Source organism: Apteryx mantelli, chromosome 8, assembly GCF_036417845.1.
Source record: "Apteryx mantelli isolate bAptMan1 chromosome 8, bAptMan1.hap1, whole genome shotgun sequence".
NCBI lineage: Eukaryota > Metazoa > Chordata > Aves > Apterygiformes > Apterygidae > Apteryx > Apteryx mantelli.
In genome coordinates this window covers 29,649,551-29,666,738 of record NC_089985.1, presented here as the reverse complement: position 1 = coordinate 29,666,738, position 17,188 = coordinate 29,649,551, and the positions used below count along the sequence as shown (strand labels likewise).

Below are 17,188 nucleotides of genomic sequence, written 5' to 3'. Positions count from 1 at the left end.
TTCTTGAAATCTGGCAACATTTTGCAATTTGAAGTGCTCAGAATCATTGGGGCTTTTCAAATGTAGTGACTTCTTATGCATGATAGCTAGAGGGAGACCTGCAAAATACTTCCACAGTTACTCTTTGAAGTTTTCAAGTTCTTCACCTTACATAATTTCATAACTTTACCCAAATATCTGTGCTGTTTTTTGTTGGGAATACTACCTGTAACAAAGTTATACAGTTACCTGAGTCTAAATGTCAATACCAACAATCCGCCTATGTGTAAGCAATGAAGGCTTTTACTACAGACTGCTGCTGCTGTTACATCAGTTGTGCAGACAGTATTTTGTCTGCTGATTCCTGTTCTTGTTCGCTTTAGAGGAGCTCAGGTCAAACAAGATGTCTTCGGAGTGGTCTAGGAGTTCTCACTTGACCTACCCCAGTGAGCGTGATCTCCAGCATTATCTGCAGATCTTTTGCTTTTAATGAAAGAGATGTTTGAATATGTTTTATTTTGCTGTGAAAAACATTGTGATGAGCTGTTACAGCACCATTCATACAGGATCAGATTGGGAATATCATGGTGAAAACTGAATTATGTTATAAGTTTTCAACAGATGAAAACAATAAAAGATGTACAATGAAAAGAACTGATGAGTGGACAGTGAGGTGGACTGAGAACTGACTGAACGGCAGAGCTCATGGGGTTGTGATCAGTGGCATGAAGTCTAGCTGGAAGCCAGTAACTAGTGGTATACTCCACTGGTCAATAATAGGGCCAATCATGTTCAACTTATTCATCAGTGACCTGGATGAAGGGGCAGAGTGTACTCTCAGCAAGTTTGCTGACGATACAAAACTGGGAGGAGTGGCGGATACACCAGAGGGCTGTGCTGCCATTCAGAGAGACCTGGACAGGCTGGAGAGGTGGGCGGAGAGGAACCTCATGAAGTTCAACAAAGGCAAGTGCAGGGTCCTGCACCTGGGGAGGAATAACCCCATGCACCAGTACAGGTTGGGGGTTGACCTGCTGGAAAGCAGCTCTGCGGAGAAGGACCTGGGAGTGCTGGTGGACACCAAGTTAAGCATGAGGCAGCAATGTGCCCTTGTGGCCAAGAAGGCCAATGGTATGCTGGGGTGCATCAGGAAGAGTGTTGCCAGCAAGTCGAGGGAGGTGATTCTCCCCCTCTACTCAGCCCTGGTGAGGCCCCATCTGGAGTACTGCGTCCAGTCCTGGGCTCCCCAGTACAAGAGGGATGTGGCACTACTGGAGCAAGTCCAGCGAAGGGCTACAAAGATGATTAGGGGACTGGAGCATCTCTCTTATGAGGAAAGGCTGAGAGAGCTGGGCCTGTTTAGCCTGGAGAAGAGAAGGCTGAGAGGAGATCTTATCAACGTGTACAAGTATCTGAAGGGAGGGTGTCGAGAGGATGGGACCAGACTCTTTTCAGTGGTGCCGAGTGACAGGACGCGAGGCAACGGGCACAAACTGAAACACAGACGCTTCCATCTGAACATGAGGAAAAACTTTTTCACTGTGAGGGTGACAGAGCACTGGAACAGGTTGCCCCGAGAGGTGGTGGAGTCTCCTTCTCTGGAGATATTCAAAACGCGCCTGGATGCAATCCTGTGCAATGTGCTCTAGGTGACCCTGCTTGAGCGGGGGGGGGGGTTGGACTAGATGATCTCCAGAGGTCCCTTCCAACCTCGGCGATTCTGTGATTCTGTGTTCTTGAAAGTTCTTCAACTGTATTAGATATTAAAAAGACTGGAGCACCTACAGATGAGGAATGCGGGAAGTAATGAATCTTCTATTCATGCTTTCTCAAAACATCATAAACTATGAGCACAGTTCAGATTTAGGGTACGTTCTTAAAAGAAATACTTTCCAGGCCATACAGAAGACTATAACTCATATGTTTCTTTCATAATACCTCTTCTATCTACTTTGTATGTACACTGCATTTGTTGCCTTGCATCTATATCACTGATCTTTATTTCTGCTCTTACTCCTCTGCTTCCTGGCCGGTTACATTCCAGTTTAGTAAAGGTGCCTTTCTCCAGAAAAAAATTCAAATCTTGCTTTAATCTTAATCTTACTAGTTTCTGAACCCAAATGAGATCTGCCTGCTGATATAATCCCCTACCTGCTTTATTCTCTTATGTTGAGAGTGGAAACATTGCCAGCCCTCTCCTGCAGAGCCTTTGAACATATTCAGGTTAACTTTCACTTCTAGAGGAGAAAAAAGTAAAGCTGCCGATTTCATGCAAACATTGTTTCACACGTTTCTGTTTTTAAAAGGCTCTTTGCCATATAGTTGTTTTGCTCTGTGTATGAAGAGCTTTAGGACCCCTGCCTGGGTGTCCCTGCAGCAGCCCTGTTAGAGAGGTTCAGGCCAAGAGGAATCACTGGAAGGCGTGTTTATTCCAATACCAGAGAAAGCTGCAAGGTATGTTGAACTAGGGTGCTGAAAGAATTTCATTTTATGCTCTGCTGTACCAGAAAGCAGCAGTTGAAGATGAAGCTCCGGACTATAAAAGACAAAATTAAATAAAACTGTTTTTTACATATAGTGGTCTACAGAATGAAACAAATGCAGTAAGTGTAACCATTATTGTTTTCAATTGGTATTATACCTGAGTAAAAAGCCTGAAAAGCTGCATCAGTATGTATAATAAATGTAGTATAATGTGCAGAGGTATTAAAAAAATGATTTGAGTTCTTCAGTATACTCATAAAGGTAGATACTGAGAAAGTAATAGAATATCACAGCATATCTTGTCATCTAAGAGACTCTAAACCCTCATGTCACTCTTCATCTTTCATTTGTCCTTCCAAGCACAGTGGTATCATGCATCTGTGTAAATAACAGAAAAATTTAGCGCTGTAAAAATCAGTTTCTGAAAAAAATGTTTATTTTCAATTACTCTTTGGGGCATGGAACTTTATGAGTTCCAAGGGATCCAAGGGGTTATCTTCCATAATATCACATTCAATTTTGGCACTTAACAGGTACTGATGCAGGCAGAAATAATAGAAATAATAATTCTGAGAAACAACATTGTTCTAGAGTAAAAGTTTGGGAGTAGATTCCATTGATTTGCTTTGTTATCTGAGGGAAGTTGCTTTCAGCCTCAGTTTATGTGTCTGTAAAATGGGTTTTTACTGTTAATATTGCTAGGATGAGGATTTATTACTGCTTGTAAAGTGTTTTGACAGTCTCTGCCATATAATATATGAAAAGTGGCGTAGTATTGCTGTTGGGCTGGAAAGCATAATAAAGATGCTTACTATATACCTCAGTAAAATTTACAACTTGTGAAATTTTCTTTTTATGCTGAAAATATTTCCTTTTTTCCTTCCCACGAGGCAAGTGTATATGAAACAAAGACGTTTGTGTCTTGCTATTCTATCAGGCATTATTAAACTATAAAAAATGGTTATGTCTTGTCCATGCTTCTTAACAGATTATGAAAGAAAAATTACTTAAACTCACTCAGACTGTTGAGTTCTTGCCAAACTAAAGCTAATGAATCATCCTGGCAACTGGTAATTAGCCAAAAACAGATGATATGAAGGTTATAAATAGTCTTAGGAAGCATGCTGCCAAATTCAGATACATATACATCCGTAAAAGTAGTATTGTTGGTGATTTATTTCCATCAAATTTTCCATGAAATCCTAACCAGCAATAGTAGTATGACAGTCCTGTTTTTATTTCATTTCTTATTTCAACAATGTAAATATAAATTCAAGCTTTAAAGGTGTAAATCCTATCTGCTGCTTATTGATTTTTGAAATGCATACTAGACAGAGTAAGCCTGATGTCTGAGAGATAACCAAAAACAAAATTGGAATTATATTATTGTGGAGATTGAATAAAAGGATTTGAGAATAAATTGTTTAGTGCTAGTGTGTGTCTCTGCCCAACAGGGCCACAGGTATTGCACTGCATGTATTCTGATCTAAATTGTCCCCCCTAATATCTGATTTTTTACTTTGAATGACCATCTACTTTGGTTTAATGTCATTAACAAATAAGAAACCCCATCACTCCTCTAGTATAGGACCTTGTTTTTATAAGTTTGGTAATTTTCTTCCTGCAGCTGTCAGCTAGATTGGTCTAGTACTGTAGTAAATGGAATAAATCTGATAAAAGCTAATATACCTTGCAAGTCTTCCAGCTATGAATCTGTTTAAAAATACATATTATTGTCTGCTCCTCACTGAATATGTGTCAAAAAGTTTGTAACTGAATATATATTTTTAATTAAAGTGTCACCTGTATCAAAACATTTATATTAAATTTGTTGGGAAAGTGTATAGATTGAGATTTATATATGTGGAGAGCTTTCATGTTAGAGGAAAGTTTCTTTTGTTAAAAGACTCTTTGCATCCATGAGAACTTAAAATTAAAGAGGAATAAAATTTGTCTCTGTGCTAAGTTGCTAATGAATACTGGTTTCTCTTTCCCAAATGGTAGGCTTTATAAGCGTTTAAAAATGCTGATACAGACAAGATTTGAGACAAATTAGGGTCTGGTGTTCATGTCCAATATAGTTCCATACTTTTTGTCATGTCCTGATGTCATTTACAATTCCTGAAGTCTCCAATGCTAAATTTTAAGTTTTATCAGAGGAAATATAACAAAATCCATTTCTCTGTAGGAAGAGAGATTTTACAAGAAGTACTTACTGACAAATAGCGCCGGTACTTTTTGCTTGAGCAGGTGAAGGAGGGAAGAACTTTAAGGATAGCAAATTCTGTTTAAAGCTGCCCTTGAGAATACTCTTGGTCATTCAGCAGACTGCTTTACTTGGTCCTTAAGGAAGCTGAAATTATAATAGGCAGGTGTGTTGCATGTTTGTTTTTTATTATTTTTACACTGAAATTTATGAAGCCAGTGAAACTCTTATTTTGTAGTAGTCTTCCCCCAGGGAGCACACATTGTTGAATCTCATGCCTTTAATAAAATCTGCAATGGAACTGAATCATTAGCGCAAACTTCCTTTGTACAAGTTAAGTAGACATTGGGTTTGCATATGGCTATTTTGTTTTTTTTTCTTTCAAATGATTGTAACAGATGCCTTCATTCCGTTCAGCTGTAAAAATTCCTTTCTCTCATTGCGCTGTTCTTCAGCTAGTACAGGTTCTTTATGGTGAAACAATACACACATATAAAAGTCTTTGCTGTTTTCTTTTTCAAACAGTATTTTATTACATAACAAAACAAAAGAAGGCCACAAACAGACTTTTTCCTTTGTATTTAAAGAGAAGGAATATAAAAGACAGCTGGCATCTTATGAAGGCCAAGAGTTCTAGCTACACAATCTGAATTCTTTGTGGAGCAGGAGCTCTTTAAACAGCTCCTTAGGAGAAGTGCACAGAGATGATTGCAACGTTTTTCAGTTCAGAACAGATCTGCACAAAATTAAGCAAGGATATTCAGCAAGCCAGGAAGGCAGAACGTGTGGAAATCTGATAGCATCATTGTGCAGTGCAGTATCCAACTGTGGACATTTTAACTGAAGCGTGCACATGCAGCGGAACAAGACTCTAGTTTTCTCTTTGAATATTTGCAATATTTTTAATTCTGATTTACAATAAGTAATGTGACTAATCCATTCTCCTTCTCATTGCTGTATAATTATCACTTGTGCAGCACATCTTGGCTGCTCTTAACACTTACAAGGCCTTGATATATAGCTAAACATTTCTGACTCCATCTGGTACAAAGAGAAGTGACACAGAAGTGCTCCCCAGCCAGTTTATTGCAATATAATGTAAATCTGTTATAATGCAGTTGATGGAAAGTGCAGGGTCTTCCATGAATCCTGAAGGCTGTTATGCTGCCCTCTGAAGCTTCGCTAGTTTTAATTTTACATTACCTGCCATTAATTAACTAAGATTCCTCCTCACTGAATCACATTGCCAGAATACTGCTCTTGGTCTCCGTGTTCCCTTTCTCCTCCTAATGATCTTGTCCACCCAAGTTTTCCATCCCAGTCTTTTGCTTCTTTTTTTCTTATAAACCTGCAGCCTTCTAATGCATCAGAACAGGTAGAACCATGCGACTGACCCACCATAATGCACTATATTGTCCACTCTTGTGTATAGGAATACAGTAATATCCCTTCAGATTTCCTGTGTGCCTGCTGTGATGCTCTCTGTTTTCTGTGTCCAGAATTCTGCAGAACCCAAGCACAGCAGCATCCTGTACCTAGGCCCCTGGTGTGGTTTATGTCCAGTAAAACTTTGTCTACATCTTCTGTGGTATGTTAGCTGTGTAAATATCATTGTTTCTTCTGCTCAGCATTTTAGTTTCTTCAGACTGTCAAATGAACCTCCAGGCAAAGAACAGATTTGTCGTCTTATATGGTAGCAATCAGAGCTCTCCTTTCATCCCTCCATCACTACTGTAACACCTGTGATCTTACTGCCTTCATGTACAAAAGCCATCTTACACCCGGAGTGTGCTGGTGGCTGCGAGTTGGTGGGGTCTGTAGACAGGAACTGCGGGGATTGTATCCAGCATTAAGAGTTACTACGTACTTATTTTCTATTTGTATTACTGTTTGGAATGATAGAATTTTGTTCAGTAGGGTGATTAAACTGTGGCAAGTTAGGTAAAGTTAGATCGTAATTAAAGTACTATTAAAAACACCTGTAAGTAATCATTGGCCCACTCCCTCAGGAAAATGGCAAAAAATGACCTTTGAAATAGAGTATTTCATCTAGAATCTTTATGTATGCCATCTAACATGGCATGCTTTGTCCCCAAGTAATTTGTCTGGAAGTAATTGAATGCAGTATTTCAGAAATTGCTAAAAATGAGGAGAACATTGTATTTTCTTGCAAGTTGTTCTCCAGCAGACTAAGGAGTTACACATGGAAAAAGTTGATATGTTTTCGTGGTTGCATTAACCAGTCCAACCACCTGGATATGTTAGAGGTGGAAAGCAAAGGTTAATTAGATACAGACTTTAGATCTGTTACGTTATTAACAATGGAGGTCATCTTGTTCCAGATAATAATGCCTCACTTTGTAAATCTGTGAACACGGGAAAAGGCAGAATGGTGTGTTGAATTTGCCAAACATTTATTCTCAAATATTTAAGGTTAGAGTCTTATGTTCTGTTGCATGGGAATGATTTAAGATTAACATAAAATAAATAAAATCTGTACTTATCTTTCTCTTCACAATAAATTTGGTGTAGTATGGATACAAGTGTCATTTGTATTTTCTTATTTGTCATGTGTCCCAAGTGCTGGTGGTTTTTTGTGGAGAGTTTGGTGTGGCTATTTGCATTAAAAAAACCCTTAATTCCAAATTCGAATAAAATTTAAAACTGGTAGATTTTTTTGAAACTTAGTAAAAAAATGCTGATTTTTTTTAAGCAGAACTGATTTGTTTCTAACTAGTTCTAGAAAAAACTCTTGAAACCTCTGAAATACAGATTTAGTGAAAAATTTTGTTCAGTCCCCTTTCCTTGTGCTCCAGCAGCAGGGTGACTACCATATGAAATAATCACATATGAAGCTTTCTAAAGCTTTCCCCTCATCCTACAATAGAAGTTACCTGTTTTTTATTAAAAACAATTCTTAATTTTTTGGTTTTTTCCTTCCTTCTTTTCATTACAGAGAAAGTCCATTGTTGCTGTGAGTTTCATTGCAGCATTCCTCTGTCTGATTATCGTTCGTCTCACAAATGAAGTTAACTTCCCTTTGATCCTAAACTGCTTTGGACAAACCAGTGTCAAGTGGATACCATTTTCTAATGGTCAAAGGCGGCCTACGAGAACTCACTATGGATATATAAATGTGAAAACGCAAGAGGTAAGACCTTGTATCAACACAGTGCAGCAAAAAGGACCAGCAGATCTATCTTTCTCTCTCTAATTTCAAGTAACTGCCCAGTGGAAAAATTAAAACAAGCAATATTTCTGAGTAAAGTATCTTTTAAAAGTATGTGACCATTTAAATGACCATTGAATTCTTTTAATTTCTGTAATGTCTACAATAGATAGAACAGTGGGCTGGCCTCAAAATAATGCTTGGTTACAGTGAAGATTAACATTTATACAAGCAAGAGAATTTTTCAAATTAATTTCAGACCTTCAGTCCCTCAAATTCAAAGGAAATTTTCTTGTGTGTCTTTCTGATAGAAGTCCTAAAAACTTTTAATTTTGCCTAGGATACCTATGTAAGAGCTAGTTTATCTGTGTTTCTATGTACATAGAAGAGGAGAATGACTTATGAAAAAAAACATGTATGAATGTAGAGAAGGTATAGAGCTAGAGATTTATTGGGTTTTTATAAAAGTTTTACATTAACACTTGGTAGTTACTTGAAGGCTAGGTGTGTGTTTCCAGTCTGTATTTTAAAGTGCTTTGACCTGTAGACACCTAGCAAAATACTTGCTTTGAGTTTGGTAAAAGAACATTTTACAGGAATTCCTGATTTAAACTATCTCAGCAGGCAGAGTATTTAATGACACTGTTGGGTTTTAGCGGTGGTGGTGGTGATTCCCTCCCTGCCATCTTCCTCTCTCTGTCTTTGTGTTTGCTGCTTAACACAGGTAGGTGCAACCTCAGAAAATAAATTTACAAACACAAAAAATTTAACTCTTTCTAAAAGTTATTCCTGATTAGTTATAACACTGTCAGCTATGAGAAATATTAAGTTCCATGTACTAGTATTATTTTTCTTTATAAAATTACAATTATTATATTCATATACGGAATGCATTCAAATACAACTTCTATAGCGAATGAAAGTATTTTACTACTTCATGGTAGCCAGCCCTATGAATGTATTGAACAACTTATTTATTGTTTTACTATTAGGGTATTGAAAATGAATATCAGAATGAGAAAGAATTGTAGTTTTTAGGAGGTTACTTCTTTTAAACCTCTGTATCTTCTAATTTTTGTCCACGTAAGATGCAGCATTGAGTATGCTGCAGGCCAGAGTACTTTATCTATAGAGCAAATAAAAGACAAGTACCAGAAAAGAAGGCTGAGTCAGGATGTGAATCCAGTCCCAGTGAAATGAATGGGAGCTCTGCCGTTGAGTTCATGGGGGCTAAGGCTCCATCCAGAATATATTAAATAGGAAAGGGCCAGGAACCCACTGAAAACGGAAGGGCAGTTTGTTCTGCATGTCCTTGGGTTATGTGATTGCCACCGCGCCAGGCAGGGAGTTGGAATGAGGTAGTGCTGTTGCAGTCACTTGATCACTATCAGCCTAACTGATAACTGGAGAGGAGAGGAGCATGCTAATCTGTTTTTATTCACTATTGCCTTCATCAGAGATTAGATGTAGCTTGTGGGAGCTTTAACTCATTCTTAAATTTGATAACACGCTTGGAAGTTCTAACAGTAAATGGAAATGAATGTCCTGAGAGTTGGTGGCCAGTATTGATTAGCAAGACATTTGTCTCAATTTAGCTTAGGTCATGAAGTACTCCTTAAACTTAGTAACTTTAATTTTTTCCCCTTGTATTTGCAGATTACATTAATATTTTCTAATTAAAATGATAACAAAGAAACTGAACATACCTTGATAACAGAGAATGCACTATATTCTGATTTAATTGTTCCCTTTGTGAGAGAAGTTTTATTGTGCTGCCTATGTGAAAAGCTTTCACATGGCTCATGTTTCTCACACATACTTACTTTTGCAAAATGGGAGACTACCATCTCATCAATGGGCAAGATCCAAAAAGTGATAAAATTATACCATAGTGAACTATCAGAAAATTATAAGATGGAACAGAAGAAAGGAGAGAAAGCTTTTAAATACATGAATTATGGCTTTCTCTTTTATTGAGAGAATATGTGCACACCTTTTGAATACGTTCATGGTCTTCCACCATCTCCTTGGAAGGCTATCACCCCACTGAGTCCAATGTCTCTCCTGCTGTCCAATAATATTCCATTCTGTTCATCAGCTGCTTCCAACATCCTTGTCCTTTCTTCACCGTTCTCTGTTCTCCTTTTCCTCTTTCCTTTAGGCTCGTTTCTGAGGCAGAGGAGCCTGGCTGTGTACAGCATCTCAGAGACCTTCTAGTCTCAACTTCTCAATGCATTACTAAAATAGTGTGTATACACACACACACACACACACACACACACACACACATATACACATAAAAAAGGCCAAAAAAGCAGAGTAATTTAGCACCAACCCATTCAGTCATCCGACATGACGGGGAAGCTAGAAAATCTAGATGAACTACTTCGCTTCCATTCCCGTCCCTCCCTCACATGCTTACTTTCTGAAGAAAAAGGAAAAACAGCCCTTTCTCCTGAAGATAGAAGGAGTTCCTTTCCTTTGGGTAAAGCTGAATGGGATGGGACTTGGAAACCTTAGGAGATGTTGGAAAATCAGTTACTGGGTAGTTAAGGCTGAAGGGATCAATGATTTGTATTAAAGAAGTTCAGGAAATATGGTCATACAAACATTCGTATTTATCTCAAGTAGAAACCAGTGACATGTATATTATTGGGTGTGATCAAAATAGTGCAGTAAAGGCATATTTCAAGTGTATTGTGTATTTGACTTGACAGAATAACACTATGTAATTTTTTATCACAAAAAAGTCTGAAAATGTTTTAAAACTACTGTAACTAGATTATATAGGAGTATTTAATATAAACTGTGAAGAGATACATAATTTAATCTCTAATTAAGGCTGTGCATAATACAGTGTTGTTGCTATGGTTTCCCTGATTTGTAGCTATAGCAACAGCTTTGGAAAAACTGACTTTATGTACAGTAAACATACCATATTTGAAGTATAAATGGATATTAAGTGTTGTACTATACTGGCCTGTTAAGTCTATGCACATTTTAGTTTTTTGACAAGATATTTCTGAAATAGATGATTCTTCACCTAGAATATTTGCATCCAGTCCCTCCCCTCCCCTCAATACAAGAGGGTCCCCTCCACAGTGTGATCTCTTGTCCCCTTCCAACACCCACATCTGCGAGGACTCCCTGAGATCTGGGAGAGACTGTGGCTGCCTGTTTTGCAGTGTTGCTCTCTCACCCAAGTACATGAATTTTGACCTTACAATGAAAAGAAAGTGTATGGATAAGAAGACTCTACAGTCTTTTCTGCACATTATTTCCTCTGCTTTGTATCTATAGATTTTGGTGATAGTTCCTATGAAGTCTATCTTTAAGAAATATCATCTGCCTATTTTGTGAAGTTATTTTTATCTTATTCCTGGTATTTTTTCATAGTAAGTATTACTTTGATATAATACTACAACAGTTGCCTAATTGAAACCTATTGTTGTTTGAGTAAACTTCGCAACCCCTTCGCCCTAAGCTGATGTGGTGATTCTTCTTGTGCTTCAAGAATGGGCAAGTAGATAAAAAGAACTAGGTATAAAAAAATATAACCTTCCTTCCTCTTTTATACCACTCCTACTCTACAAAGAGTTCTGATAAAATTAATGCACATCATGTATTTAAATTGCAGCATTATGACATCAATTTAAAACCCATTAGCAGTTTGAAACTTTATGCTGAGCAAGTCTAATAGTGTTCCTGGATGTTTGATTGTGCTTCCACAAAGGTGAATTTTGAATAGACTTTTATTCTACCATCAGTATTAAAATAATATAGCATTTTCTTACATACGTAAAATTTGAAATATAGCTGCAGTAGCACTTGAAACATAATTATAAGAAGTATATTCAAGTACTATACAAAATTAAAACTGTTCTTGGAAAAGGGTAACTTCTGAGATGACCTAAAGTCCCTACATTAAACTGCAACTTTGAGAGATCTAATGGCTTAATCTAAAATGAATTCTGAGGGAGAAAAAAGGTTTTGTGTCATGGACATTGAAGGATCTCATAGTATAGTGATGAGCACAGGGTAAATATCCTAGATACAAGGAACATGTATTTTGCAGTTATGATTTTTTTAGTTGTATTGTAATTAAAACAAAAACACCCCCCAAACCCCTCATCAATAAGTATTGATAGCTAAGAAATAAATTTGGATCATATTATTGCATACAGTTTTGTCCTGTGACCAGGACAAATGAGTGTACAAGCATTAATTGCTTGCCAGTTGTGGCACAGTGAGGCTGTTGCCTGCTCAAAGCTGTTGAAGACTCAGTTTATTTGCCAAGACATAAGTATTTTTTGTCATTTGAAATTTTTTGACTGACCAAGTCCCCCTAGGTCTACAGCTGCTTGTCCAGGAGAAACCCATAAATTCTTTGTGGATGTCTCAAACATGATGGGGGATCTCAAATGATACAAGATACCTATGTTTGAGCAACTGAACTGATGTCTTAATGCCTAACTTAAGATGCATTCACTAAACAAATTTTTGCTTTTTGCTTGAGTCCCCACTGCCCTCTTCCTCTTCCCAACTGTTTTTATGCCTGGAAGAAGAACCTTCAGAATAAGCTGCAAGGTCCACCTGTGAAACCACTGTTGTGAACCTAGAGGAGAGGAAGCAAGCGCAGATGAAGAGAGTCCTGGATAGAGTAAATCCTGCCAGCCCAGCCTTTTTCTTTCTATATATATGGAATTAGCTCTGTTTTTTAAAGCAGCCACAACTCTGGTGGTGCCTCATGAAGAAAAAGTTAAGTGCCAGGATAAATATATCAACTATACTATACAAAGGAATTAAATCTGCTCCATATAGAGCCTGAATGTGATGAGCTAAGCAGTTGTGCCTGTGTGGCAGCTCTGCTTTTTTAAAAAAGGCTAAGGGACTTACAGCTCAATGATTGACAGTAATCTCTTTGTGCCATCAAAATTCAATCCATCTCATCCCAAAAGAATCTGGACTGGTAAAAATAAATATTTATGATGCACAGAATCATGAGCTGGATCCCTGTTGATGAGAGCTTACAGGCTATACTGGAAGAGTTGCCTGGTGTCATAGGTTTGCCATCCCCCTTGGTTATAAAAATTTCCAGAAATTTCTTCTGCCTTCTTGAAGATTTTGTACTGCCAGCAAACAGGAAGCTTTATGTCAGATAATAGTAGACTACATACTAGAAGGTGCCAGTTATGTTTTCCTCGTGAGAAGTGTGGAGGACACCTCTCTAAATGAGAGACGCCATGAAAATTGTCTTGAGAGAGAAACAGACAGAACTGAAGTTTTGGAGCTAGCCAGCTTCATAGACAGATTTCTATCAGTAGAGTTTGTTTTTAGCTAAATGTCAGATGTATAAAAGGACCAGTCAAGGTGAATGGAGTATTCTTTGGACTGGTAAGGAAGAGAACAGATAGCTTTGGTGTAATAACTTCCTGAATGAGTCCAAACCACTGGGGAAATCATGGGAAATCATGGAAGGTGGGCTGGCTGGCGTAATAAACAGACAAGGATGAGGCTTACAATCAGTGGAAGGGAGGAGAAACTCTGTATAACTTGAACATGTTTTTACTCTGGATGAGAACTGAATTCTATTACTGTGATGTGTTTTCAGCCTCTTTGTCAGTAATATTTGCTAAATGAAGGGTGGGCTGGTTTGCATTAATAGCAAGCAAGCTGTCCTCTTGGTGTTTCATTTCATCAGCTGAGAGAGCAATATCTTATCACTTGCACACTGAATTTCTGCCCACTACTGCTTCTTAAAAATTAAGATGCCTCCATCATAACACGTCCACTGCCACCCTACTGTGTTTACAACTGGAACATACTTCTCATAGAGATTCACGGTATCCTTTGCCAGCAAAGTGTCCTTAGATTGGATGCAGTGATGATGGCTAAAGTATATTTCGTACTGGTGTATAAAATACACCAAGGAGTAAAAACAGCCAGTGAAAATGGAGTTTTGCTGATACAATTATTTGTACACAAGGGGTTTCTGCTGGCTATGAAATTCAGGAATTTTAGCCCTTTGTGCTCTTGCCCAGCGTAGCTATTCTGGCAGAGCTGAGTAGTACTGAGCTGTTCTGAGACTATTAATATTTCCCTTCAGGGAAGCAGAGTGCCAGCCACACACACAGTCACTCATATGCACATGGGTGCACACGTGAACACAGAAGCCAGACCTTGCTCAAGAGACAGACCCCTAGCACTGACAACCATGCCAATTACTGGCCAGTTTTAAAGCCACTGCCATCTTCCTTGAAGGCCTTTGCTTTCCAAGTTTGCTCCCTTGGCCGTCTGTGATAGCCTGAGTTTGGCAGCTTCAGATTCTGCTGCAAGGCTCTGTGGGTTGAATATATTGCTTTTGTGTCTTGTATTGTTCTCTCTGAGTTGCTGGGAAGTTTGTACCATGTGAGCCTTTCCTGTTAGGCTTTTTGTTAGGTATAAATGTGAACCTTTGGAGTTAAATGCACCTTCAGCTGCTGATCCATGCTTTCCTCTCTCAGACCAGGCTGGAACAGGCATACTGGTGTAGTGCTGTAAGTAAGCTCGGGGACTCTCTTTGAGCAGATGTAGATTGCACCAGCAAAAATTGCTTTTCTTGGGATAGTCTCTCTTGTCCAGATGAATACATTAATCTGTACTACCAAATATGCCTTATATTGGTCTGTATAAGGGCCTACACAGTTGTGTTGAAAATCTCATGCCTTCTACTGGCATTACTACGCTGGCAGTTTGTGCTTCATAGAGCTCTACTTCACAGAGTTACCATATGTGTAACAAGGAGCTGTGGATATGGCTATAGCTATAAATTCTGTCTGTCTATCCATCATAAATCTTTTTTTGAGTTACCTCTATACCACTAAGTGACATTACCACTAACATTGGAAATTTCATGGTAAATTCTGCACCCCAAAGTGAAAAGCAATTCAATCTGGGCAGTGTTAGGGGAAAAATGAAGTTCTGTGTTTATTCAGATAATAGCAGTATTTCTTTCATGTAGCTTTACCTTTCCGCTCCCCATTTGATCTATTTGTCATATTCAGCTAGTCAAAGATTATAGTAATCTGTTGCTTGCTGCCACTCAGGAAAGCGGTCAAATTATGGTTGAGATGCCCATTAGATGAATAAATACGGTGCTGAATGAAATTCCCAAATGAGCACAAAGAAATTACTAGAGTCATTTGGGGATTGTCCACTTAATAACAATTGATCCTCCATTTTTATTCCCCACCCCAAGGGTGCACATTACTGCCTTTACCTTATCCACACCAGTTTCAGTCCTCTTTTCTCCAAGTAATAGCATCATTTTTTGAAGTACAGCTTCTCAGGCGTGTCTCTTTAAGAGACTCTTGTAGTTAGGACCCAGAGTTTTAGATGTGAAATAGAAGAAAATGCCACAGATCTTGGATCAATATTTCTCCAGGGGATAGAACCTGCTTGCTCCAGTTTTTGGCTGCAAAGAATTCACAAGGACCTTTTATTAATATTTCACCAGCCAAAGTGAAAGTTGGTTTGGGTTGATTTCCCTGGTTCTGGTTCAGCAATGCTATCAACAGTCCCTCCCTTCTGCCTTTTTTGAGTGCTCCTGCCTAGGATTCATATTTATAAAGAGAAAATAAAATTTCTGGAGTGCGTCAAGTTCAAAAGTATTTTTCTAAACTTTTAGAAAATACCAAATACTTTCAGATTCCTATGAAATGCCTGACTACATGCACAAAAATCACTCAAAAGTACTTCCAGTGGAGTGCACTGAAAGCTTAGATCAGCAAATATCCTACAATAGAAGTTAAACACAGTGGTGAGGGACAAAGGTCAGCCTTTAAATAGAAACAGTAACCCAGGATTTGATGACATACAATATATTATGGAATTTATTGATGACTGCCAATTTTGTTCTCTGGTGCTTTTTGTTTAATTAATTAATTAATTTTATTGATTTGGTAACATTTTCTAGCTTAAGATACAACTTCTCCTGTCATCTTGTTTCTAGCATGGGTTTGTTAAAGGTGTGTAATGTCTATTCCATTTCCTCTAACTCTCCCCATTTAGATCCAATGTACATTGTCCAAAACTGCTAGTTTCTTCCTTCAGCCTTTGTCCAAATTTGACTTGCTCTTCACTGCCCAGAATTTCTTTCACTAAGTCATCAAATTACCTCTTCTCCAAAAAAGTGCCACCATTTAGGACAGCTTCTAAGGCACAGCTTGGAGATTTGGGAGCTGAGAGGCTGTTCTTAACAAGCCAGCTACTGCTGCGTTCTGCGCAAGGTTTGGTTCCTGAAGGCATTGAAGATGTGCCCCAAGATGAATGCATTATATTGATCCAGTCTTTGGGTGATGAGTTTTTTGAGAAGCAATTGGCAAGTTAATATGACTTCTAGGTTTCAAACCAGAACCACCCATGGAAAAATCATGTCTCAGCTCAGAGCTCACGCACATTTTAAAATTTCTTTCAGATATGTTTACAAGCATAACTTCTTTCTCAAATGGACTGAGTCTCAAAAAGTTCATTTTCAGCCATACCAGTGTCTCCCAAATGCTGGGAACTGGCACTTCTTCAGAGTTTTCTAGGCCACTCAGGCTCTCTGGTTAGAAGGCAGAGAAATACAAGTTTCTCAAACACATCGTAGATGGTACTTCTTCATTAATCCTCTCCTTGGTAAATACATTAACAAAGAATAGAGGCAAGATAGGGCTCTGGGCACAGGAGAATACTTTGGAGGTCGAGGGGCAGTCCTGCACATCCGCCATACAGGTGAGTCCACGCTGGAGCTATCCTGTTCGTTTCTGCTCCAGCTGATCCACGGTGTTGGAAGTGTTCTGTCATCACCAGCATCAGTGATAGCTGGAAGATCTAATACCACTACTGTAATACAAATAGTGATGTTTAGTGTTGACCCACTACTTGGCAAAAAACAGCTGGAGGAACAGGAACTAATGGATAGGGACTAGTAGGCTGGAACTCTTAAGAACTAGTCTCAATTTCTGTCCTGCTGCTTGCCTTGACCAAAGTACTTCCTCTCTTCACTGCTGCAGTTTCATCATGTTTATGAAGGATTTGTGTTTATAAAGAGCAGATAACATTTCTGGAGCTTGTCAAGTTCAAAAAGTAAAATAGCATTAATCAGATTGACTCTTCTTGCAAAATGCTCAGGGATCTGCTCTCCCTGATATATTATTACTTATTACCAGTGTACCAGCATTGTTGCCAGAACAGCAACAAAAATAATCTTTGCACTGTACTAATGCTTTATTCTGATTGACAAAGGACGCAGCAATCCAGGTACTGAGGCAGTGGTGTTGGCATATATTGTCTAATGATATATAGCAACTTTCACAGACCGTCATTAA

At 38.4% G+C, this 17,188-nt stretch overlaps 1 protein-coding gene across 1 annotated transcript in view; it reads left to right on the top strand.

The window, feature by feature from the left end:
• The window catches only part of ST6GALNAC3 (ST6 N-acetylgalactosaminide alpha-2,6-sialyltransferase 3), a 227,225-nt gene that overhangs the window by 105,744 nt on the left and 104,293 nt on the right, over positions 1-17,188 (top strand). Inside the window, exon 2 of the mRNA XM_013960943.2 lies at positions 7,626-7,820. Coding sequence (XP_013816397.2) covers positions 7,626-7,820 — 195 coding nt within the window. The remainder of the gene's footprint in view (positions 1-7,625; positions 7,821-17,188) is intronic.